The 27,617-nt window shown below is 34.4% G+C and overlaps 2 protein-coding genes across 2 annotated transcripts in view; one reads left to right on the forward strand and one right to left on the reverse strand.

Annotated features, from left to right (window-relative positions):
• The window catches only part of LOC138705937 (pleckstrin homology domain-containing family G member 5-like), a 705,365-nt gene that overhangs the window by 143,044 nt on the left and 534,704 nt on the right, over positions 1-27,617 (forward strand). The gene's annotated exons all lie outside the window — the stretch shown is intronic.
• Positions 21,856-27,011, reverse strand: LOC138705648 (uncharacterized). Its single transcript, XM_069834236.1, has 2 exons — positions 26,900-27,011; positions 21,856-22,320 (listed from the first exon to the last, which is right to left on the reverse strand). The coding sequence occupies exons 1-2, from the start codon at positions 26,966-26,968 to the stop codon at positions 21,994-21,996; spliced, it is 396 nt and encodes a 131-aa protein (XP_069690337.1). The 5' UTR covers positions 26,969-27,011; the 3' UTR covers positions 21,856-21,993.

The raw sequence follows: 27,617 nt of genomic DNA on the forward strand, positions 1-27,617 counted from the left end.
CTGTCTACAGCACATTAGCGTACAATATAGAGAAAGAAGTTAAATTGAAAAATAATCATAATATGAATATTTAAACACAATTTTGAAAATGGTGGCCGTTCATTGCGATACAGGCTTCAGTTCTTTTGTGCATATTATCGCACTATAGACTATTGCATCTAATTCCAATTGCCAGTTTCGTCCTTCGTACTAGTAACTCATGTTGAAATAATTCTGTACCTACTCTACGTACTGTAAATTCAATCTTCACTTCTGCCCGACCCGCACAGATAAAATTACTCAGACATGCTATCTACTGTCCGTCCAAGTGGTTATGCCGCAGGATTGTAGAAAGGGAGGAAATCACGTGACAGTTAATTACTTAACGAGGCCCTTTTATTTAAGTTAAATTAAACAGCTGTATAATATTACGTAATCGCCCAATTTCTAAGAGAAATTAATGTTTTCAGAAAAGAGCTAGGACAGCCCAGCTTTTACAGAGGGGCGAGCAGAAGCAGGTGGGGGAAATCGGGATGCGACGTAGGCAAACGGACAGTACCTGTGCGAAAATATGATTCAATATTGAAAGCTCTTTCGTCACTGGAAAACGCGAACATATTTCTGGAACGTACTATACTCAGTAACTCAGAACTGCTTACTATCTGCGGTCTTGTCTCTGTGTGGAGTTGGAACTTCATTAGTAGAAGGGGTGGGAGTGAAGTACATTAAAAAACTCAGGTACAATAAAAATTGAAGTAAAAATAAAATGATGTCCCTGTATATATTGTGTAAACTGTAAATATTGATAATTTGTATATTGATTTTTGTTATTATTATTTTGTCCCTGTAACGTCATGTGACGTAGGAAGAACATTTTCTTAGCTTAAACAAATTTTTACTGGCAGTTACAGTAAATGATATGAATGACATCAGTAAAGAAATGCAGTGTAGCTTAACTATACTGGAAACACACCGCTCTACCACATGCGTGACATTGATCGCTCTGAAAGCAAACGACCGACTAACGTGAACACTCCTTGGCGTACCGGTAACTTAATGGACTCGCCTGACCCAGGCGCACATTGTCGGCGACTGTCAGGACTAATTAATAGTACTGTACTTTGGTATAAGAACGTAATGTGAATTCAGGGTAATAGGAGTGTTTAGAAATTATGGTTGAGTAAGGAAGCGCATTATATCTGTCAACACAAAAATACACGACATAGAGAAAGTATAAATATAAGACATTTTAATGTTGAGTATTATGTGGACTGAAATCGATAGAGGAAGACAATGTCTGTAAGCTAGAAAAACTTAATTGGAAAAAAATATCTGTTAAAAGCAAACCTAATCATGCAGCCTTGATTACTTAATTAACATTATATTGAATGTCAACTTGTAGTCACTTCAATACAAACAAAGAGAGAGTGCGCACGTTTTTGGCATCAGGGAAGAGCAGACTTATTTCAACGGCAATTTATTAACGGTGGAGTTAAAGTGTCCTGGGGGACCGTAAAAGTCACGCTAAAGTAAATACGATGACACCTTTAAAATATTTATGAACCATAAATTTCTCGCAATTGATCACAGAATATAAGCTTAAAAACCCAATTAAATTTTACGTTTCAATTACTTTTTTCTTCATTTCCTCCTATTACAGTTTGTTCGCTATGTGTTTTTTAAAGTAATGTGCAAGTGCATCTAACACTGCTGTACAGTGGAACTGTGTCACTAATTTTGCATTTCAACCAATGGAAAGGAGCTGATAAGACTCTGACAAAGAAATATTCGTGCACAATATGAAATGTGTAAATCTGTGCGTGATCTGTAGAGTTATTGCAAAAGATTGAACAAAAACGTTAATGCATCATTTTATCGGAAAGTTCTAAGTTTATTAATTTTTAATCTTACGAAGTAAGAGAGAAAGCACGGCACTGTTGTGTTGCAAAAGTTCGATTTCGAGATAGCAATACGCCGAGAAAGTGGTTTCGACCATGATGGATGGAAATTGTTCATATTCAGTGTCTATGAGTCAATTTTTCAGGGAGTTCGTTTGTCGGATAATAATGTGTTGATGGAGATTATAGTCTTGACTGGATCGCCCTCTTTTTTAAAAGCAGCACTACTTCTCGTAGTGTACTATCTCTTAGTCAGCGTCATTGGAAGTAAAGAAAGTTTGCATGTGTACTCTACTGAACACCATGTATGAAAAGAACTAATGTTTGGCCGATCTCAACGAAATTTGAGCCTAACAACTGATATTCATCACTGTGATACAAACTATAGGCCTACTGTTTATTATTTACTATGCCCAAATTAATTTTCATATTCACAAAACAGTTCAAATATGGTCAGTAAATACAATGAAAATGATAATCATTGTAGTTTCATAACTGTAAATTCTAAATGCCAGCATTAAAGGATTATAATATGGGGAGGTATTTGTAGGTTCTTAACCTAACATGGAAAATGTACTACAGCATATCTTAAAAAACAAATGTTTTACTTATTCTACATAATAATCGATTAGAAATTAGATCCAAGTACGTATATTTAATAAATGGAACATTCGCAAAAGTCTAGGTTAGTGAACAAAATATGTGTCAGAAAAATTTTATATTATGTAATAAACGGGTAATAATTTTCAACGATAACTTAGGAAACGATGAAAAGAGATATTATGCTGAAACATGCGAAATGCATACAACATGACGTGCAGAAGAAACTAGCTCGGAATATTGTTCCTTTATACAAGAGCCGTTTATCTATTTTCGTTTTATTGTTGCTTCCACAGGAATATTTTGTTCAGTTTATATTGCAAACTTTATTTCACATAACCAGCATATAGTATAGCTTATCTTTATATTTATTGCATTTTACACTTCATTGTATTAATTACAGCGTTTAGAGTGTCAGAACTTACACTGTATGTGGGTGCTGGATAATAAACTTATGACTGTGTGTAAAATCGATTTAGTGAGGTGTCTTGTATGTTAGAACTGTACTTCTGTTAAAGATTCAAATAAGAGTATTTATTGAAGCTCGAATTATTGCGATATAATTTTATAAGACCCTCATTAACACATTTATGGTGAGGTGCATCAACATTGTTTAAGTTTTAATAACCATTAACTGCCGATTTAGTACCTGTTAAATCACAAGTACAGTGCACCAAGTTTGTTTGTTAAAAATTTGCTTAACAACTGTAAACATTAATTGGTGATCGATGACCAATTAAGTTAATTTAGAATAGTTAAATACTTCGAAAGAGCACAAGATGGCGGAAATATTCGGCAGTGATAATTTTATTTTGAAAATGAAATGATTTTATTTAGATTTTATCTAATTCGACATTTTTATTTCGATTTTATCTAATTCGACATGAAGATCAACATGATTAAATCGATGGTGTTTGTGTAAAGGGAGAAGTTATAAAAATGAGTCTTGAGATAAATGAAAATTAAGTTTCGGATCCTTATTGCAAATAATTTTCTCATATGGACTGAAACTCGCCCTTAAAAACAGAAATTATTTTTTAATTTTACATTCACCTTCACACGTAGAACCATCACCTAAGCTGCTGATAACTCAAATACGTCTGCCACTACGTCATCGAATTGGTGCGTAAATAAAATATTTCATTTTGAATTAAACTTATTGTTTATGAACACGCAATTGTTCATTATCACTTCAATATCATTGGTTAAATGCAGCGGTGGCGAAAATGTAGTTGTGCGCCGAGCCACTGTGTAACCTGCAACGTGCATAGCACCTATGGAGGGAGGCGGACACCGGAAGGGGAAGTGAAACAACTGTCTGACTTATTAACGGATTTTCATTTTCCTTACGTCAAGCACTTAAATATAATTTTATATAGGTTACAAACTAGTGTTTAGTACGTGTAACGAAGAAAGGAATGAACAATAAATGAACAATATCACAACCTAAAATTAACTGTCTTCAGAATGTCTCTGCGACAAAGTTTAAAAATCAGGAATTATGTCACTTACTACCAGTCGTAGTTGATCACGATGGCATTTGTCTGTCAGTCGTGATCTACATTTGGTTTTTACTATTTTCATTGTTGAAAATAATTTTTCACAATAGTAATATACGTTACAAGAGCGGTATGTTGACGTTTTCATGTTCGAGGAAAAGATTGAAAAAGCGAAACGTAGTTGAGAAAACATGAAAACAAACATACCGCTCGTGTATCGTACATTATTTTGTGCGAAGATCGTTTATTACATACCTGAAAGACGAATTTCTATTTACAGTAGTTGCAATGAAATCTCCATCTTGGGTTCTGTTTAATGACGGCAACTTTAGAAAACAAAAATATCTATACTCCAGCAGGCCGTGATATACGTCTGTCTTTTTTTTTTCCCCCAGTCTATAAATGCGAACTTAAAACAAACGGTAAGGTTATGTAATGATTAATTTTTTCATTTTAATATTTTAACACTATTATTTATATAACATATTGCAGTAATAACATCGGCATCTGGAGTCTTGTTGATTTTTTCACGGCTTCCTTAATGTTACTTGTATCAGGAATACAATAGCTTTCGTGGAGTAATAGACTTTACTTAATTTTTGCAAATATTTAAAAGCAATAATTAATATTGCAATTTAGGTGAAATTGCAGTGGTAAGTTTCCAATTTATAATTATTACTATGTTAAACGTCTCTAAAAATAAATGTTAAAAACCTAAAGCAGTAAAATGAATGTCGCGCTTAAGCGGTAAGAAGAGGGAAATTGTTATGTGTGTTACGTTGGGAATACTGAATGTGGTATTTCACACTTACCTAGTATTGGGTCTGTGCGGAAAACAAGCAAATACGCACGATCTCGCACAAACGTAAGTTGTAGCAAACATGGCTTCAACAGAGCAAGCGAAAGAACGAAGCTTCGGATATTTATTTTTTGGCAAAGATTTGAAAGTTCAACATTTGTCAAGCCTTAAATCTAGCTTTCATTTGACATCACATAGTAAATCAGTGAGTTCAAATTGAAGAGCTAACCGCATTATTCGTACATCTGCTGAAAAAGGTTCGACGTACAGAGATGATGATATTATTATTATTATTATTATTATTATTATTATTATTATTATTATTATTAACACCTAAATTTTAATGTTTCATGAGTAACATGTAGTATAATGCAAAAAAATTCGTCCTCCCGTCCTACTTGAAACTTTCGTTTTTGTAGAGGTACATGGTTTCGAGAGAGACATATGCCACTCCCAGGTCAGAGACAAATACAAATGAAACGGAGTTTGACTCCAGTGAGTGAGAGGGTGGGGGTTGGGGAAGGTTAGAAGCAAGAGAATGCATAGCTCTCACTGCGAGCCACAATGTCCTCGCGAGTCGCATTCTCGCCACGGCTGGTTAAAAGTATATGAATTCTTTTTCCTCTAAGCATGGCGAAGTTTGAATTGGAACACCCTACTTCATAACTAACTGCTAACAACTTCGAGCACAACTTATAAAAACTACCTTCGTTGGAACTCTTGCGATAATTGTCTTAGCTGATTATTGAACATATCCCATTTCCTCCGTAAAATGAGGTTTCAATGTATAGTACAAAATTGTTATTTTTACTTGAAACTAATATAGTAGTTTGATGTAACCAATTACATTATTTTTGCGTTACAAATAATTGTAGTATTATTAGATATGTTGAAAAAATGTAATTAGTTTGGCTTGTATTCTAAAAAGGTAGACTTATGTAACATATAAATACTCTAGGCAAGTTGAAGACAGGAATCATTATACACTGCACACTATTCCACATTATTTTAATGAATAATGAAACTTAACATTTGTTAGGGAAATTACGTCTTTGTATTTACATAAACTCTCTACCAACTAATTCCACTTCATATTTCACAAAATTTGCTGTTCTTTGTCTCTTCTATTTTAACAATCAAAGCTTTCGCATTGCAAACCAAACAATCGCCAAACGGAACGGCTAAGTTGCGTTCAGTTTTACATTCAGCGGAAAAATCACTCAAATACGTAATTAAGTAATAAAACTATGTTGACAATATATCAAGTTTACTGTGCATAAGGATCTATTTCAGTCCTTCCTTATTGCGCATTTGTGCTCAGTCCTCTATTCACTCTGAGTTACCGTAATGATGCGTACACTATGTCCATCTAGAGAAGCTACGCTTTCATATGGTAAAAAGATTATCCAAAATTGGTAAAGTGCCTTCTGAGATTACTTCATAGAAAAACATACTCTCTCTTTACATATTAATATTGATAAACATTTATATGCATATAGATTATAATGATATCTTTGTAACACTAGTGTTAATTCAACATCTTCCGTTTGTTGTGTAAGGCCGTCTTAAATAAAAACAGTCATTTATTTTCACTTCTTTGTGTTCGTCTGATTGAGGCAGCACTGATATGAAAAGGATTGTTATTTTAAAACTCAAGTCTGACTAGTGTCATATGTAGCGATGTATGCAATGGAGAGGGAAAGGAACTGGTCACCCTACCCCATTATCTCCTGGCCCAGTTGCCTCATAAGTGGTGCCTTCTTGGTACCACTTGTGAGGTTCAGACCTGTCTTCGGACAGTTGACTGAACAACAACACTAGGCTATTTTGTTAAATATGTGTCCTATCAAAATTTTGCATAGGCCCAGAATAAAACTTGTCTGAAACATTTTTTAAAGAAACATCTGTAATGTAACATTTAAAAAAATCAATAATAAGCGAGATATTTCGATTTATTGATTTCAGGCCCTCTTATAACCCTCCTTTTAAAGAAAGTATTTTGGATGTTATATAGCCTAAATTTTAAGTGGGATGTAACATATTTTATATACTAATTTTCATATAAATCGGTTCGGCCAATATAGCGTGAAAAGGTAACAAACATAGGTACTCAGATACAAAAAAAAAATGCAGTTTCTGGTCTCAAGAGAGCTAATTATATATGTTTACACCGATTATTATTGCAAAAGCGAAAATTACCAGAAACATCAAGAGTACAGTTCTATTATTAGTATAGATTCTTCTGAAATTAACAATGTAATTCTGTTAAAAAAATGTGTATTAGTTGTAGCTACTGTATTTTTCTTCTCCTTTGTAGTCAATCCAAACCTACCCAGATGTTATTGTTATTAATATGTCATCGCATCTATATTGGAAGCTAGCTTCATCCTGGATTATATATCGTCACACTAGAAATCTGTCCTGTAAAATGCACTTCTTTTAAGCTACATGTGGAATAAAAGCACTTCCATTAATCCTCAGTGAGTGGAGAAAAAGGTGTTCTTGTGGCACCATAGAACCTTACAGTGTCCTAATAGTAAAGTTGCTTTCGGAAAAATACTTACTACACACGATAGCCTTTCCTTAAAAAAATAGCTCTAAGTAAAGATGTGCGTAAATGAGAAGGTATGATACAACACGATTATTTCTCATTTAGTTAGGCCTAATCTTGTGCTGCTACCTTCAAAATCGTAAAATGTTACTTAAAAAAAAATAGAAACGTCTTTAGGCTGCATATGAGTCGAACGCTGTGAAGCAAAATTCTGTGACGGAAGTTTTGTGTAGTGTAGTGACGTTATACAGCCGAAACCAGTGAGCGAACTACATTTTCTAGAAAATTTTTGCAAGAAAGTATGCCGAAATGAAAAGTTGTATGAACGAGAACGCGATGTGAAACAAAGCGTGAAAATGAACCGCCAAAAATTGAGCCAAAGACGAGAAAAATAGACTGGAATGTGCGAGATTATATAGACCCAAAAACAAAATTTGGCCCATTTGAATTTTCCAAGTTCCAGTTTATAACGCACTGCGAATGGTCAGTGCTTACTGGGTCTGTATGGTAAGAAATTGTTTCATTGCAGATTCTGAACACTACTACATATTTACAGCTCAAGAAGTTTCATTTCTGCCTGGTGTAGACACTCATTCTTTCCTAATCTCTCATTAACGCTGTGCAATTCTGTCCTTGTTGGTGACTGCGCTGCTCGATATATCTTTAAAAATTCTGTAATTAGGCCTACTTAAAGGAACTTTAATTATTTTTCTTGCGTCGGTTTATAACAGAATATACAGGTTCTATGGATTTATGTGGGAAGTAATTGGGGTGTGGATAATAGACTTCAAAAGAGCACAAACTTCCATATCAACAGTGTTCGATAATTTCTGAGTTGCAGGTTTTCAAGGTTCTTCTGCATCATTGGTTGAATGATACATTCACTACAGACATTCCACAGATTTACTGAAAGCCTTGTTCTACACGTTGAAGACTTCATCCAGACTATTTTTAACTATTGGTGATGATAAATTAAGTGAGGGGAGTTGGAGAGTGATGGTAGAATGATAATTGGAAACGGCAGTACTTCGAGATAAAACCTTCTGAACTGTCTGCTTCCTCCACCACAAATTCCATCACGACAAGAAAGAGGACTGAACTCGAGTCTTCTGGATAGAAGATCAGCGCTGATGGACTGAGACACAGACGCAACTCTACATTTTCTATATCGTTGTTTATTTGATGAGACCTCCTATGTAGCAGTACCGAGCATAGTTTTTCAGGAGGAACAAAAAATTTATTAAAATACATCAGTACTCCTATACTGATTCTCGATGATGTCATTGATGTCCATCATATTCGTTAACGTTTTCTACCGTATTACCTAATATTCTTATGTAGGCCCTTTTGATATTTAAATGCTTATTTCTTTCTCCTAAAAAAATATACTCTTTACTGTCACATAGAAGGTTTCACAAATAAACGACGATATACTACCACAGCTGACACATGCAAGTCTGTAACTCGAGAACGATTAAATATAAAACTATGTTCTTATGGACTTCTGTGTTTTGAACTCTACTATACTGTTAGGCACTTTGCACATGAATCCATACTGTGAACAGATGTCTAGTATTTTGTACAAGGTGCCGCGGATTTAATTCGCCCGAAGTTCGCGATTTTTTTGGGAGTGGGGTGTGGAGAAAGACGAAAATAGTATAGTGATTGGCTTCCAAAAGACGTTAAGATAAAATTGTTGGCGCCATGCAATTAACTGAGTGTGTCTAAATTATTTGATTTGTGAATAAAGTTAAACAAAGACAAAATTCTCTCTGTGACTGTCTTATCTCTTGACAGCTGATCGGTAGAAAACTGTTGTGAAGGTGTCTATTAAAAAGAGTAGGGACATGTCCCTAAAAAAATCTCACCTGTTCAGAGTCTTCTGTGTGTAACGTGCCCCATCGGTTTACATATAAGAACTGGGCAATTAAAAATTGGTACCAATTAAGCCGAGAAGAGACATTAAGTTCTTGGCGTTAAAATCTAAATCAATCGTGTAGAGAGATAGGTGTATGGATATAAATATGGTTTTACACTCGTTTCTCTCTTCCTAGAAGAAGAAATAGGCAAGGTTGTACATTGAAAGCTCAATATCCTTGTATTTGTAAGCTGACCAAGCACCATGACCTGAGGTCCGTTGTGCATTAGTTCAATACTATAAATGTAAGGCTATAGACAATGTAATTTATTGGAAACAAATTTGCCTGTAGTCTTCTGACGCACACCTTTATTGAGAAATAATAACAGAATTGTAAGAGATTTATGTTGCAGTAATGAAAGCAAAAGTATTATGTTTACTTATTAGAGGAAAATGGAAATAGGGAACCGAAGAAGAATAACGATGATTTATTTTTTCAGTAGTACATGCCCAGTACAATAAAAAATGCGTTAGAGGAATTTGAAATTTGTATATTTTACACAACCTTGATTTTCTTTACGTTAAATGCAAAATTGTTATTACGTTTCAATTTATAAAGTAGAGATAGATACATTTTGGCAATTTTTATAGATCGGATTTTATAGTTTTGTCCGTGTTGGAATTACTCATCACTATATTTTGCAGATGTTAGCGTCTAGATTTCTAATGGATTTCATGTAGATCGTCATCGTAGTGAAGTGTGACGCGTTGAAGACCCACGCCGCTCTCTTTGAGATACCTCAGGATGTTGAGGACGTCTTCACCATATTGTTTTACTGGCAGTACGCCACGGATAATCTCTTCTACTAGCAGTATACTCAGAGCCTTCGAACGTCCAGCGAAGTAGTACACATCAAATATGGAGACATGCTCTTCGAGTGCTTTCTGCACCTTGTACAGGCTGCTCACTCTTCCGTCCTTGATCATGGCAGCGACGTCCACTGCTTCGAACAAGTTGCTCACGATAGGAGGTAGTGCAAGTCCACCCTTGAATGTTAAACGATAGAAGTCTTAGCTTTATGATGTGGCATTAGGTTGAAAATATTGTTCATTGTCGCAAGTGTCTATATTTTCATAAAGTCGCGTTCAACTGTTTTCTTAAATATGAAGTAAAAACATTCGTAGGCTACTGAAGTTACATAGTATCAGGAACGAACATGAATATGTAAGTCCTTCATATCACTTCAAACTAAAGTTTTTACACTATATGCTTATTTAAGAAACTAAAAATAACGGAACGTGACAAAAGAATATTGTAGTGCTGAAGTTACTAGTTAATACACATAATCCAAATCGAAGAAACCTGATAAATCAAACGATAATAAATAATTATGAACCATATAGCAAAAGTATAAGACTACTTTTAAAAAGATAAAAATAATATAGATTATTGCAGCAGGCATTCGGTATAGTAATTGGAGCAAAATGATAAGGGACAGAACAAGACCTTCATTTGAGAAGAGAATATAAGAAATTAAAAGTAAAGGAAAGTTTAAGAGTTTTAAAAAGAAACTAAATATTAATTTTGGAAAAAATTGGTTGAAAAGAAAACTTGAGAATAGATAAAGAAGTGAAGAAACGAATGAATTATAGAATAAGAGGATTGAAAAACAAATATGCCGAAGAAGGAAAAAACTGGAAATGAGAAGTCAAGAGGACGAAACAAGGAGGAAAAAATTGGAAAAGGAAGAGCAAAGAAATCAAGACAATGAGCAAAAAAGTCGGAATAAAAGGAAGGAAGTCGAAACGAGAAGCAAATAAATGGAAAAGGAGAGTAAGGAAGTGGAAACACGGAGTAAAGTAGTCGAAGCACAGAGGAGGACAGAACAAGGAGTAGTAATAAAGTCGAAAAGAGGAGCAAGAAAGTCGAATAATATTGAAAACGAGAAGCAACGACGTAGAAATGAAGAAGTAGAAAGAGGGAGTTAAGAAGTCGAAACAAAATAGAAGAAAAAATACGGGGAAATGAAGTTAAAACGAGCCGTTAACAAGTTGAATTACCAAAGATGGCTCAATAAGAAGCAAAGTAGTCGAAATGAGGAACAAGGAATTGGGGGGGGGGGAACAAGAAAGGTCGGAAAATGGTGTAAAAAAGTCGGTAAATGAGAAAGGAAGTCTAATTATGAAGCAAGGAAGTCGAAAAAATGCAGCAAAGGAGCCGAAACATGGACCAAAGAAGTCATATATCGGAGCATGGAGCAAGGAAATCGGAACATGGAGCAAGAACGTCGGAACACAGTGCAAGGAAATCGGAACACGGTGCAAGGAAGTCGAAACATGGGACAAGGAAGTCTGAACGTGGGGCAATGTAGTCGGAACATGGTGCAAGGAAGTTGGAACATGGAGCAAGAAAGTCGGAACATGGAGAAAGAGAGTCGGAAAATGGGGCAAGGAAATAGGACCATGGAGCAAGAACGTCGGAACACGGTGCAAGGAAATCGGAACAGGGTGCAAGGAAGTCTGAACGTGGGGCAAGGAAGTCGGAACATGGTGAAAGGAAATCGAAACATGGAGCAAGGAAGTCGGAACATGGTGCAAGGAAGTCGGAACATGGTGCAAGGAAGTCGGAACATGGGGCAAGGAAGTCGGAACATGGAGCAAAGGAGCCGGAACACGAACCAAAGAAATCGCAAGTCGGAACATGGAGCAAGAAAGTCTGAATATGGAGCAAGAAAGTCTGAACATGGAGCAAGAAAGTCTGAACATGAAGCAAGAAAGTCTGAACATGGAGCAAGAAAGTCTGAACATGGAGCAAGAAAGTCGGAACATGGAGAAAGAAAGTCGGAAAATGGGGCAAGGAAGTCGGAACATGGAGCAAAGGAGTCGGAACACGAACCAAAGAAATCGCAAATCGGAACATGGAGCAAGAAAGTCTGAACATGGAGCAAGGGAGTTGGAACGTGAGACAAAGAAGTCGGAATAAGGAGCAACCAAAGCAGTTGGAACATATAGGAAGGACGTCAGAACATATAGCTATATACAGTCACGAAGCTTAATACTTACTAAATATGCAAACATAGACTGTTGAAATATCCATCCATAGATAGTTACTCACCACCAGGATCGCTACTATCGCCTCATCACAAACTCTTTCCCTAGCAGACGATAAAATGTATTGTACTTTCGATATCGTGTTCTTTTGAAAAAATTAACACCTTTCTTCCGCTATTGAAATATGAAATACATAAGGTTTATATATTATTTTTATAAAATATATATTATATCCTATAAACTCATCTTCCTGGATCTTTCGGAAGAAATTGTGTTATTTTAATATGAAGAGAATTTTACATGTTAACATAATCTGTTCGCGTCAACATTTCAAGTTTAGAATGGAAGCTATTTTGAGGTTCAATAAAAACGAATTTATATTGTGATTTTAATTTAGCACATCTACCTTCCTTAATTGTAGACAGAAAATTTACCATACCATTCCTATGAAATTAGTGTGCGTACGATTGTGTTACTTCCTCTCTTAGGTAGTAGATAAATACAGTAATTCAGTACTCAATTGTAGTATTAAAATACAGACAAATAGAATGTGACGGGTGTCATACATGTTATTAGGTTTAATTATAGTGTATAATTGCGAATATAGGAATATAAGTTAAATATAGTAAACATAACGTATAATATCAATATGACATAACTTACATATGTAGTGACAGGGCATTGGAGACCACTAAAATTAGGCAGAAAGGGGCAACCGGAACAGTAAACATAACCTATAATTTCAACATATATAAATATTCGTGCGGTGCAACTGAAAATTATTGAATCGTGCATAAATGAATGTACAAGAATTTCGCAATATTTAATCGAAATAAAGGCAGGTATTACACATACGACCAACGTAATTTTCACACCAAAAATAATATTACACCTTAACTCGCAAGGAATTATGTCTGAAGTGTCCCCTAATCATTGTTTTAAATTTTATTAATGCAATTACACTACATTTTAGAGAAATATATGTTACTCTTCATGCATTCCAATTAATTTATATGGTTGAAACGCCGCCCTTCGTGATCGGTTTAAGCGAGTCACATGGCCTGCCTTACGGCCTGTATTAGATCACGATGGCAGTGACACAGTCTATTGTTCCTAGTACTCACAGCGCCCCAAGCGGCTAGCAACTATCGCGAGAAATGCAACTCGTTGGCAAAAAATAGTCCCAAGCTTCGTGACTGTGATATAGTAAAGAAATCGAAGAAAACTTGATTGGTTATCCATAAAGCTTGTGCTATGTCTTGGAGTGTATGTTTATTACATTGTAAACAGGCAAGGTCTAACTCTTTCTTGTGGGAACAAATTGTAATCAATATAGTAGTGGTGTGAAATTTTAAATGATAAAATTGTCACTAATTTCTATAGCGACTTACCATGATGCTGATAGATGCCAGAGTGGCTAGAGGAGCGAACACAAGTCTGCTGATAGAGGACGCCATGTCGTTAAAGTGATTATAAACTCATTGCCAACTGTTTATATATGATGTGAGCACTGAAAAGTAAATGTGTGTGAGTATGGATTTATTTATAGTTGGTTTTACTAGCTAGTTTTGTTTTTAATGAGCCACGGACAATGTGCGAAAAGCAATAACATTTAGAACAGTACAAAAATATTCAATATATTTTTAGTTAATATGATCTGCTAAGAATACTTCATCAGCTTGCAGTTAATGAATTCGATAAAGATATTGCTCTCTGCAAAAATGTATAACCTGTAACATTTCTCACTTAATTATCTGATATTCGAAAAGAGATAAATGTTGGTATGTCTAATGCTTTTTATATGTTTTATATGATTTTATTGAAATATATATTCTCATAGAAGCATGAGGAAAGGAGCGCAATTTAGTTTACATAACATAATATTTAGGAAAATTTAAATATGAAAGCTAAATTTCGGTTTTATCTCAAAAGACAGAGAAGATTGCTTGTTAAGACCTATTTTGGAGCAACATAAATAGGTCAGACAAGAGTAAAAAATTAGAACGTGGCTAAGGGAGAGAGGAAACTAAGAGTAGTTGATTATGAAAGTGTCGAGAAGAATGGAAACAATATATACCGCTGATGCCCATTGCTATATTGACACGAAGTGCCCAACATTACAAAACACTTGAAAAACGACAAAAGTGAGGTGGACGGATCAGTACAATGTTCAGTCATGGAGCGGGTATTTGGTTCAACTCTTGTAATGGCAAAAATAAAAAGAAAAGATCTAAGTTGTGTGCGTTGGTCTTTTGTGTGGATTATTTATATTTGAATCATGTTGGAGTGGAAGATGTAGCAAACGTTTCGCAGCTTCGTACAGATTCCACATAGATACGTTCAAACATTACTTTCTCAACAGAAATTTAGCAACTTTGTGTCTGTTATTGTTTAGTAATAATTTTCGCACCAGAAAGTGAGTGATTCCAGCACAGTAATTACATGCTGCATTTATTCTGTTTACAAATACGCTTATGATTCATTACTTTCCGTGCCTTTCCGCCATATTTATTTTTAGATGACCAAATGACTCGTCTGGCTGTACGTGTGCAAATGGAGACAATTATTTTGTCCATAAATCCTATTTGCATTTAAATAATATTTCCAATTGAGTTGGAAGTTTTCTGGAAGTAAAGGAGACTTGCCAGGGTTTCATTTACACGTATTTCCTTGAAAATGAAAAATGTTACTTTTTCAATTTTAGTTATCTAATTCTTCAGAGTAATTATGCGTTTTGACGTGAAACGTCTATGTTCGAGGTACAACAGAGAAACATTGTAACGTGAGGCTGGCATCACTCGTGGTTTCCCTGACGCGCTAAGGCAAATGTCTAGATGAGTCCGAAAAAAATGAGCAACGGACCTACATTTTCTCCTTCACATAAATTCGGGATTTTCCAAACTAAAGCCCTATGAAATGTCCCGTACCGCCTTGAGATTACTCACTTGCACAACCCAATGGCTCCGATCCCTCTGCCGTGCTTTCCCCTCATTATATTGTTTCTTCAACTGGAATGGTGATGTTCGGAGTGAGACAAGTGGGATATTTTTATTGTTTTTCCTTTTTTTCTAATAGCCTGCTACAAAGTTTTTTTTTTTTAATATTTGAATATGTGCAGGAAAATAAAGTTTTTAGGTAATCACTACTTGTTTTAAGAAATTGTTCAAGGATATTTACGATAAAAGCACTATTTAGTGTCCATTTTTTGGTAATATATAGTGAAACAAAGTGAAATTATTAAATAATAATGCAGAGCAAATGATGCATTTTACATTCTCTCTAAAACAGACTGACTGCGAACGATCTTTTTACACTGTAAAGTATGATGACATTTTTGTATTCATCATAATAGTGCGAAAGATGTATGAGATAAAATATCCATACTGTGCATATAGCCTACGTCATAACTACAAGTCGGTCTAGTCTGGATTGTTGCAATTCCGATCACAGCAGAAAAAGTATGAACCATTATTGCGCAGCAGGTCGCAAAATGTCCATAAAACGTTTTACGAATTCATGCAGTAGGATTTACGTTCATATTGCAGGAGTTTTTCACAATAATTGAAGTACACAAAGCGACCTTGCCTCGAATTCATTGTGTAGTCATACAGTAGATATAAAAAGTGGAGCTGGTATTATTTATTTGTTTAGTTAGTTATTTAGTTAGTTATTTATTTAGTTTATTTAGTTATTTATTAAGTTATTTATTTACTTATTTAGTTATTTATTTATTTACTTATTTAGTTATTAGCCGTACCCGTGCGCTCCGCTGCACCCGTTACAAATAAATATAAAGTAATTACATAATTAAAATAGGACATTTGATCCAGGGAACATTCCGGTTTGATAGAAGGATAAATCGTTTATTTTGTTACTTAATTTAAATTGAATTAAAAAATTAAAATGCGATCATTTTGATCCAGAGACCACTCATTTGATCATAAAAATTAGTTTAGGAAATACAGGAAACGAATATACAGAATAGCCTATCAAGTTTTCTGTGTATAAGAATCTATTTTAATCTTACCTGTCCTCGATTCACTCAGAAGTTACTGTGATAACATTATAGCTAGAGAAACTACACTTTCCAATGGTGAAATAATAATTAATTATACAAATCGGTTAATTTAGCTTCCGATATTACTTCATACAAACACAGAAACATTCTCTGTAGGCTATCTTTCATAGCTTTCGATTGTTGCTGTCCAAGGCCCCTTATAGACGAAGTCACTTGTTTTTTAATTCATTACACAGCCTTAGATGGCAGGTATTTTAATTTTAAAACTCATTTATCTCATTAAATATCAGTCCTATCAAAATTTTTCAAGGAATAAAACTTATCGAAAATTATTTTTAAAGAAACTTTGGTATGTAACATTTTTCACAAAAATCAATAACAAGCGAGATATTTCAATTTATTTAATTCAGGCCCCCTTATAACCCCCTTTTAAATAATGTATTTTGAATGTCATATAACCTAAAATCTAAGTTACAACGAACTTAATTTATATTCCAATTTTCATCGAAATCCGTTCAGCCATTATCGCGTGAAAAGGTAACAAACATATAGACAGACAGACGGACAGACAAAACAGACATACAAACAAAAATTTCAAAAAAGCAATTTTCGGTTTCAGGGTAGTTAATTATTTATGTTAGGACCAATTATTTTTGGAAAATCGAAAATTACGAGAAAAATTTCGGCTACAGATTTATTATTAGTTTAGATTTATTTATTTATTATTTAGTTATTTATTTTACTTATTTAGTTATTTATTTATTTATTTATTTATTTAGTTATCTAGTTATTTAGTTATTTACCTAGTTATTTGTTGTTAATTTAGTTATTTACTTACTGTACTTAGTTATTTATGTACTTATTTATTTATTTATTTATTTATTTATTTATTTATTTACTTATTTACTTAATTATTTAGTTATTTAGTTATTTGTTTCGTTAGTTATTTAGTTATTTATTTATTTAGTTAGGTAAGTAGTTATTTATTCAGTTATTTATTTACTTAGTTACTTATGAAAAGTGGGTTTACAGTGCAATTAAAGAAGTGGGATTCAAAACCGTACTTCTCGCTGTTGATCAAATGATAATTGGATTATCGAAAATGAAATCCAAAATGCAACATATAACACCAGTGACGTAAATAATTACTCAGAATGACATTATCAAGTGCATCATATAGAGTTATTATAAAGTAACTAACACAGTTGACATTAATATAACTGCCAAGCATTTGAACAATGAAGACTAAATGACTATGGAATTTCCTAAGAATGGGATTTAGTCTATGCACGTGAACTGTCTCTTGTCCATATTTCATAATTTTATTGTGAGTATTGACTCCACCATTGACAACAAAAGTGGTTCTCATTTGTTCGCAATATCTGAGATAACCATTTCTGTTCAATTTCTATCTGAACTATCACATAATATAACGAAAAGTTGTTTGTAGTTTCATAATAGCTTCCTTCAATTTTATTCATACATCATCTACAGTTCATAAAAATAGATTTTCAGTACGTACATTTTTTCAAACAGTGTTGTATGACATTTGCAAGTGTTTTCTTAACACATTAGCACTGCTGACTGATGACAGATTTTCTATATCTAGGTTGTGGTTTCATGTAGAAACTCTGCAGCCTGAATATTACTATACTTGGTCTTCCCTATTTAATATTAATCATGAACGCAACCAGTTTCTTCAAACTTTTTAATTAACGCAAAATAAGAAAGTATGGTACTACAATGGCCGTCTCTCAGATTCATTTTTGTCCGAAATCTTCTCAGTCCGGCTTTGGAGTATCTATCATATTCATAAATACATTGCACCAAACTATTTGTTTTGAAGGTGTAAAACCAGGGTTTAAGCTAGAAAATAAATAATTGTCGCAAATATGCAATGAAAAATAATATTTGTGAAAATTGCGAAATGCTTGTGCAATATTGTAAATAATTGTGCAGAATGATAACATTAATAAAGTTAAATAATTTATTTCTTGAAGTTTTATTACTTTCAATCCATCTTATCACACTCTAGATATACTTATGTAAGTAAATCATTAGACGTAGGTATGTTTAGAATCAATTACTGTTGAATTCACATCACATTAAAATATGTTGTTTTATGGGCACTCTGAACATTGAAATTCTTTTCTAATAGGCCCTTTAAGATTTATTGTAAGCAGAGTGCTAACTCTTTTTACTGAAAGGCAGTTTCTCATTCCAGTTTTTACAAGATTCATGCAATTAAATCCTCGCTCAGAATTTACAGTATGAGATGGAATTATATAAATCAATTAGAAGAAATTGTTCACTTAACTTTTATGAATTGCAACAACTGTTTGAAATCAATTCCTGAACATCTATTGCTCAATATCTTTATGAACATTGCCCATGCCATTAGCATTTCATTTAAATTCAGATTAGTTCAAACTCATCTCTGTTTCATTTTCTCCATTACCATCTTCGTTTCTGAAGTCCAATGTGGTTATTGCATTTTTGCACATTTACATTCAAAGTTTGTTGCATTTTTAGAAGTCAAGTATCAAAATGCGACAAATGCGATTGTAGCTTAAACCCTATTTAAAACCATTTTCTGAGACTAAAAAAAATTGGGCAATAAACAAGCAAAATGGCTAACAAACCCCTCTTTTTAAGCATAATCATTACATTATAACATTTGAAGCATTTATTTTAGCACGGATTAACTAAATCATCTTCTTCACATATATGATTGCCGTTTAGTTCATCTTGATTGTTCAGTATGTTTAGAAATTATATTAATTTCGACTATGTTATTTTATGGGTCTATAATTAGGCACTTAACAGAGAAAATATTTAGACATAAATTGAATAAATCAGTTTTCTTGTCGACACTATAAAATACAGGTACAATTTTAAGAAGCAAAGAAAAGATTGTAAATTGTTCCATCTTTATTATATTGTTGCGAATTTCAGGGCCTGAAGAAGGATCTGTTGAAACGAATGTAGTCTGATGGACAATATACAAGCTTTTTTAGCTTAACCGAAAACATTGAACGTAAAGCGAAAGAGCTAAATGTCACACGCATCATTGATGCTAAAGAAATATATAGAAAAAGTTGAGAGATGTTGTTGAGCGTAAGGCAACCACGAAAAGCTCTGAAAGCATTGCGTTACAACCCAAGTCGTGTGGCGGGTGATGAGTCATGTACTTAATTTTAATGTAAATTACAAAAAGATAGCTTTCCAGATGTTCTAACCAATACCAGTTATAACATTTTTTTTTTAATTTCAGAAGATTTAGGTACCAAAACAAAGCTATCCCATTCTAGGCCCCGAAAGGCTTTTTTAGGGTAGTGGGATGTTCAGATTTTCACCTCACGAGACAATCGATACTAACAAGTAAGTAGCTGTAAGGATTTCATTCCTACGTGCTGGCCTTCTCTGTGCAAAAGTAATAGTCCGTTACTCATTTCTGTTAGGAGATGAGTGAAGTCTAGGACCATATTGCGTCCGAAGGGTTTGGATGAATTGGAAAATCCATGATGCTACCGCACACTAACTATTTCATGGTACTCTTATGAAACTGGGAAACTGAACCAAAAATATTTAATAGGCACATTGACGCTTGATTAGTATTTCCGTCAATTAGAATTAATTTGATCTTTTACGTTAATTTCACATTTGTTAAGACCAATTCGTTGTTTTAATGTATTATTTTTAAGGTCCTTAAGGTTGACTAAGATCAGTAAACTTGCCAGTTGAAGGTAATTTAATTATTTGTTACCTATTGTCTTTCCTAATCTGCCTATCTCTTTTTACTTTGTGATTAAACAGAGTGTAAATATAAATTAATCCCATTTTTTTTAGAAATTATATAGGTGGCACCAAACAATGTATCACAATACTTACAGTAATGCGATCTTCATTCCAATATAGGATGCAATAGGATGTAGTAAAGTGATTTGCAAACAGACGGCATCTGAGGAGACTGCAGAAATCTCTGGAGGACGATGGGCTTTCTTGGTTGACCACGCGGATTCCGTCGGACTAGAGTGTTGTAGCTGAATCGATAGATGGCACCAAACACTGAATCACGACCAGTAAGCTCTATACTAATCTGGAGACACAACTCAATGCTTTAAAAGCGTGACACGAATGATGAGCGACCGAGCGTATTGCTATCTCTTTCTGACATAGTGTTGTCCTTGTATGGATTGAATGCTATCGTACACAATAACAGTAATTTTATTGCTTACTGCGCATGTGCAACGTGAACCTCACGAAAGACTCATTGAACCGCAATAGTTAGAAAGAGAGAGCAATATTCTCTCCAACATGGCAGCTACAATCACGCTTTCAGACAGGAAAGAGCATTGCGATGGTGCCTCCAGTATAGTATAGAGCTCACTGATCACGACACTTACAAGAATGCGATCCTGTGGACTTTAACACTCATCCCTATTTAAGGAGATCAGCACAATAAGACTCAGGCTGTGTTGCAAGCCTTCGGACCATCTTCCGTAACAGAGAATTGAAATACATGGATACGGATACACATACATATATAGTTACATGCATGTGCACATACGTACAGACGAAGTAGCTGCATTTTTTATTTTTATTTATTTTTTTTTTACTTTACATAGGTACTTATGTTTTATCTCTTTATATCATGAAGAAGTTGCAAATAATATATATCTAACGAAACGCAATGAGTAGGCCTATATAAATTTTTACTAAAGAAATTCCTTTAACATCTCTCCTACGCAAAGTGCGTCTTCTTTCCTACTTGAAGAAGAGATAGCAAAATGTAGAATATCTTTAAAACTCCCAAATGCCAATCTTATTTAATGCGATATTTTTTTCTGAATAAATTATTATTGTAGAGTACGCTGTTATTATTTATTACACAGTATGTTCCTTATCCATGGATTCAGTATTGCATGTTGAAATATAAATCATCTCTTTACCCTATCTGCGGAACTGTTTACAGAAGTTTAAGAAATACAAGAACAGACACATTACTGAAATTTGTAAAATAACAGCCCTTGCTAATCCTTTGTACGAATGTGAGCTTTGGTCTACTTTTAAAAATAAACAAAAGCCTTAAAATGTCTTATATCAACCATAAAATTTATAAAATTAGATAAGATTAGAAAATAATATTTCGGTGATTTAAAATCAGAATTGAAGGGGATTTACAGTAGATGTAAATGTAGTGAATATTTATATAGAATGTCAGCTGAACGACGTCCAGCATACCGAGATACATCCACATGGAAAAAGAGACATTTGAAGGTCAAAACAGACCGAAACAGACGAAGAAAATTTGTAGACTATCAAAAACTGAAATAGAGTGTCTTTACCAAATATTCAAAATCATCTCTAATATTTGACATACAGATTAATGTGTAAAAAGAACGAAAAAATTTGGACAATAGGTACATATTATGGTGATGAATAGTATTCCATTCATTAGAAGAGAGAGGAGGCGAAGTCAAAGAAGTAGAGCGAGTGAAGAATACAAATTATTATTTATCCTAGCAACGTTACGTCACTAACGAAAACATTAAATAATCTCCTAAATTAGTTTGCATTTGAAAGTACTTTATTTTAATTAAATGTATAATTCTTATTCATTTATTATATATATATTTTTTTTTTCTGAGTTAGATTTGTAAATTTCTCCTTGTTGCGCTATACATTCTTCATCTTCATTTGTGTCTGTTAATGTTTATATATGTAGTAGAATGTTACACTAAATTGTTCCAAACACTTTTGGAGGCTGGAGTCCTAAACCACTCTCTTTGGTGTACCTCACGACATTGAAGACATCTTGACCGTATTCCGTTACTGGAAGTTCGCCGTTGATCAGCTGTTCTACCAGCAGCAAAGTCAGGGCCTTCGATCGTCCATATTTTAAGAGAGGAACCACATCATTAATAAAGACTCCTCCTTTCAAAGCGCCCTGCACTCTGTAGAGGCTGCTCACTGTTCCGTCCGCGATCATGGCAGACACATCCACCGCTTCGAAAAAGTTATCGACGGGGAGATCAAGCAGCGGTCCAAATCGTAGTTCCGGCTTCTTTAAAATCGAAAAATAATATTATTAATTAGGTCACATGAATTTGGGATAGAAATAAAACAATCATGTTGAAAGCTGCTGGACAAATCCTTCATAAGCGAGGCTAGCACGTCGGCTTTTCACTCCGAAACACGGATAGTTACTTATATGTTTATTAATTTCGTAATAAGGCATTTTTAGACTAAGAGATATTACACATTGAGGTGGTTAAAAACGTTAATTATAACCTTAATACCTACAAAATTAAAAAAAAAGATCATAATAACTGTCAAAATTTATTTGGAAATTAAAGTCCTGCAAAAATGATGTAAGTCTACGCAACCATGTGAAGATAGTAAGCAAGAATGCAAATCAGCACCTTTTTATTTTGAGATTTGATATTTTTAATTGGTTATTTTAAGACGCTTTATGAACTACTATGGTTATCTAGCGTCTGAATGAGATGAAGGTGATAATGCTGGCGAGATGAGTCCAGGGTCCAGCGCCGAAAGTTACCCAGCATTTACTCTTAAGGGTTGAAGGAAAACTCGGGATTTGATATTGTGTCAATAGATAAATAAAGAAATTGGTTAAAGAAAGAAAAGAATATGTGCGATAGCTGTAACGAGTTAATGTGCACTCCGCTAAATATTGCGGACGCAGCGGAAAGTGCCACTATTAGTTTGTTGCCATCTAAATTAAAAGCAGTCTACCGATTTTATGGAATGACGCAAGAAGAAGAAGAAGAAGAATGGCGTTGTAAGCAGCGTACACAGAATTCGTAATGTTGGCCTATTTTTCTGAAATATCGACATCAAGAAAGACATTACCTTTATGGTGATTCGATGCTAAAATAAGCACTTTCAGTCAAAGATAATATCGAAATCAATTAACATTCAAGGTTAATCGTGATTTTGAAGAGCAAGAAGGATGGTTATAAACCCAAGAAGTCTAAAATCATTATAGTTGAGATTAACAAGTTTTCACTAAAAGCTCCAGATGAATTACATTTAATGAATAAATTGGCATTAATATTTGACGTTGCTGGAGTATGTCGTTCAGAAGAGCTAACTAATTTATTAACAGACAACATTCAAGACATATCATCACCCTTACTTACTTATATGCGTACGAGAATCGGAAACGAAAGAGGATCGTATGTTTAATGCTCTGAACGATAAAAGAAATTCACCAAATATGTTTCATGTTGCGTAAAAAGGCGTTTTTGGGTAATCCAGAATTACCTGTATACTGGATATTCCTTCCAGCGTTCATCTGTCACATTAATGATAGATGCAAGGGCGAAAATTCTGGATATAAAGTGACATGTCATGGAATCTTAGAGTGGAGTTCAGTAGCAGAAGAGTAGGTTGAAAATTCAATGGAAAATTCCTGGAGAATTCCTCATGGAAAGGGTCTTACCCCATTTGACTTGTGGGTCTTGCTGTTAATATCTCCAAAACTAATCATCATACCATGGCGGTCCCTATCTCGACTTTCATCACATTATTTATACCGTCGCTACCGTTTGAGCCAACTCGCTCGGTAAAGCAGCCATATATTCACGTTTACGTTCACGTGCTGTATGAATCGTGGCGCAGTTTTCCTTCGTCTGTAAGAAGTGCACTCTGTGAGGGAAGAGTAGCGAACATTCGCTTTTCTTACCTAAATTAGTCTTGTGTTTAACGTTATACATTAGCTAATTTTGAATATTTAATTTCAATTGACTTAGCAACATTTGTTTGGACATATAACAGTGTAGCAAATCACATTCAAGAAAGTCTTATATGGAATATTGCGTGTCTTTGGAAATGTATCTCTCGGAATAATGGTTGAGTTTATGTTATTATAGATAAAAGTAGAATTTTTTTATTCTCTGAATCCAGAACATTTCGTAATATGTTCTTCTGATTGTTATATATACAGGGTGTTTCCGAGGTGGTATTACAAACTTTCAGGGATGATGACGAAGGACGCATGTATCAATATGAGATAAGGAATCCTGGTTCGGAAATGACCGAGTCGAAAGTTACAAGTAAAAATAGTTCTGTGGAAATGAAATAATGTTATTCCTCTGTACACCTTATTTATGTGTATTTATCTATACATCTTACATATACTGACGTTGTTTACGTTGTCTACTTACAGTATTCCATTCAGTGCGCTGTCTGAGGGATGGGGACAGGAAACTACACTAAAGCAATGCAGATAGCGTAATGTGTAACGGACATGATTGGTCCTGATATGCACGTCTGTAGACATCAGTGTATGTGTACAAGTTGCAGTGTCCAGTCGATCAGTTCTAATGAAATGGAGGAGTACACGAGAGCGGAATAAGCAGACCTGATTTTCGAATACGGATGAGCCAATGGGAACAGTAGACAAGCTCACAGATTGTATCGGGCCAAGTACCCACGTAGTAGACATCCGGCCCATGCCATTTTTCCACGACTGTTCCAAAAGTTAAGGGAAGGAGGGCACGTGGTGCCAAATTACAATTCCATTTCCACACAACTATTTTTGCTTATAACTTTCGACTCAATCATTTCCGGACCATGGTTTCTTATCTCAAATTGATACATATGCCCTTCGCCATCATCCCTGAAAGTTTGTAACATCATCTCAGAAACATCCTGTAGAGTCTGGGAGAGCGGCTGTTAAAGGACTAAAAGACAGATTGGCGACCATATTGTAATTTATTAGTAATCCCTTCTTTATAAATAAACTATGTATTATGTGCATGACTTTTTTTTTTAACAAAGCTTCAGCTATTTGAGAAGTGTCCTAACTTCTGAAAATAAACCGCATTATTGTTTTATATTCGAGCAGCCAGTCACTTCAGATAAAACAGAATTATAACCGAAATAAATAAAGGAACTTTGTTCTTTGTAACATATTGGGTGTTTCAGAATTAAGTATACAATTTTTAGGGATAGTTGACTAGGTATAGACAATCATTTTAAGTTAACACAGGGTCTCCAACACGTAATTTCGGTCACTATGCATTAATGCAATGCCAAATTGTCGTCTATACGCCTGGAGGTTAGGCAGCAGACTGAGCAATTACAGCTCTATTTTCATTTGTTGACTCTGTACGCCTTCTTTCGAAGATGATTGAGTTACGTAATCAAGATTGGGGGCATTTTAAACACTTTTTGTGAGATACTCTCCAGTAAATTTGAATGAAAACTTATTTGTCATCTTTACTGTGTCCTCTGCTTCAGACATTCAGTGCTTAGGACCCTATACCATAAGTTAGTCTTCTATTAAATTCATTCTCATCATTTTAACCAACTAGCTATCTCAATTATTATAAATCTTTACACATTGCATATAGACGGAATTGTATTACATTATCTCATAAATTAAGTTATTACTTTTTCTTATAGGTTTTATCTCAATTTAAGTAAACATGTACTAGAATCGACGGCAATTCGGAAGGCGGTAGTCTGCTAGCGTTTGCGTCGAGAGAGACTGGTAGAGAAAGCAAAGCAGCGTACAACATTGCCACATCGTACTTCACGCTCATATGCAATACAAATAGCGCAGGAGAGAATTTAAATTATCAAAAGACAATAATGACCTTAGCCGTTGGTTACTATAAACACGATATCAAACATAAACACTTTCCTTCACAGACAAAATTCTTTGCACGGTTCTCAATCCCACACAACATGCTTCTGCAGTCGTTTCTTGCACGTTGGCAACGTTACAGCCAGGATCAAGATGGCCGGCAGCGTTCTGCTCGTCAACGTTTTTGAAATAATTATACACCTCAAACAATATTTTCCGCGCCTGCCTGTGCAATACTTGTCTTTTTAAGTCTCTTCTTTCATTTATTTATCTTACATAAACACAGTAAATGTTAGTTTTACTTATTCAATGTATTGAAACACTCACACGTAAACAAACGAACTCCGACTGATTCCGATTGGTTCTACTGCACAAGCTTGTGACGTCACATACTAGAAATGCTACGGCGCATATAGCAGCCGACCACCTTCCGAACTGCCGTCTAGTCTAGTCGTTAAAATTTAACCGAAGAATATTGTTGGAGAATCTTTTAAGTATATTGTAAATATTCATAATATAAATATTTATGTTACTATTGTATTGAATAAGGCTGGTTGCGTGGAAGAGAAGGCCTTATGGCCTTAACTCTGCCAACGAAAATAAAACATTCTATATATCACTATGACAATTTTGGCTTCACTTATCGTGAAAATGATTAATCGGGGACACCATATTCCTTAAAATGATCGCCTAGACCCAACCATTATATTTAAGTTCGTACGATTCCAAGTTCATTTCTGTCTCCGAATTTGCACATCTCACTCGGATTTCATTATCAAAGATGAGAAATTAAATCGAAAAAGATAATCAGATCTCGTTCGGGCTGCCAATATAATCCGAAATGATTTGTCCTAATAATGGCCACATATTGATAAACTGTTGAATCATAATTCATAGTTCTGTGTTAGCGAGATATACGACGAAAGTAGCATTACAAACTGAAGTTCAGCAAAGGAAAAATAAGTCATACATAGGAAAATTATGTTCTAATAATGATCATCGATCACAGCCTTCCATTCGGACTTACCGCCACACTGGATGTAAGAGTTGACAGGGCAGCTAGAATTGCGAGTAGAGTGCTGATTAACAAAGCCATCTTGATGGAATGACTGTAATTCCATAATCACTAACTTATATACATTAACAACAGTGTGTGTGTAGCCTATGTATATAGAGATTTTTTACTGCACATTTTATTGTTGGAATGTGTTATTAATGGGCGACTACACTGTACGGAGAACAACAGTATGTGATATGGTCCATAAAATATTAAACTCTGGCTATTTATAATTATATCATTTTTAATTATATTTTATTGCAGTAAAGTTATAACATTTCCCCCCTATTTGAGCAGAAGGGGAGAAAATGTTGCGTTGTCAGGAGCCTACCCTAATATGTACTTAATTTATTTGTAACTAGCCGTACCCGTGCGCTCCGCTGCACCCGTTAGAAATAAATATAAAGTAATTACATAATTAAAATAGGACATTTGATCCAGGGAACATTCGTGTTTGATAGAAGGATAAATCGTTTATTATGTTACTTAATTTAAATTGTATTTGCATAATTAAAATGCGATCATTTTGATCCAGAGACCACCCATTTGGTCATAAAAATTATTTTAGGAAATACAGGAAACGAATGTACAGAATAGCCTATCAAGTTTTCTGTGCATAAGAAGCTATTTTAATCTTACCTGTCCTCGATTCACTCAGAATTACTATAATAAGATTATAGCATTATGT

Source organism: Periplaneta americana, chromosome 9 (genome assembly GCF_040183065.1).
Source record: "Periplaneta americana isolate PAMFEO1 chromosome 9, P.americana_PAMFEO1_priV1, whole genome shotgun sequence".
Taxonomy (NCBI): Eukaryota; Metazoa; Arthropoda; class Insecta; order Blattodea; family Blattidae; genus Periplaneta; species Periplaneta americana.

Coding starts and splice junctions, on each gene's coding strand:
- LOC138705648 (XM_069834236.1), bottom strand. CDS start 26,968: ATGGCTTTGTTAATCAGCACTCTACTCGCAATTCTAGCTGCCCTGTCA. Junction 22,321..26,899: donor CTCTTACATCCAGTGTGGCG/GTAAGTCCGAAT, acceptor TCGATTTTAAAG/AAGCCGGAACTACGATTTGG.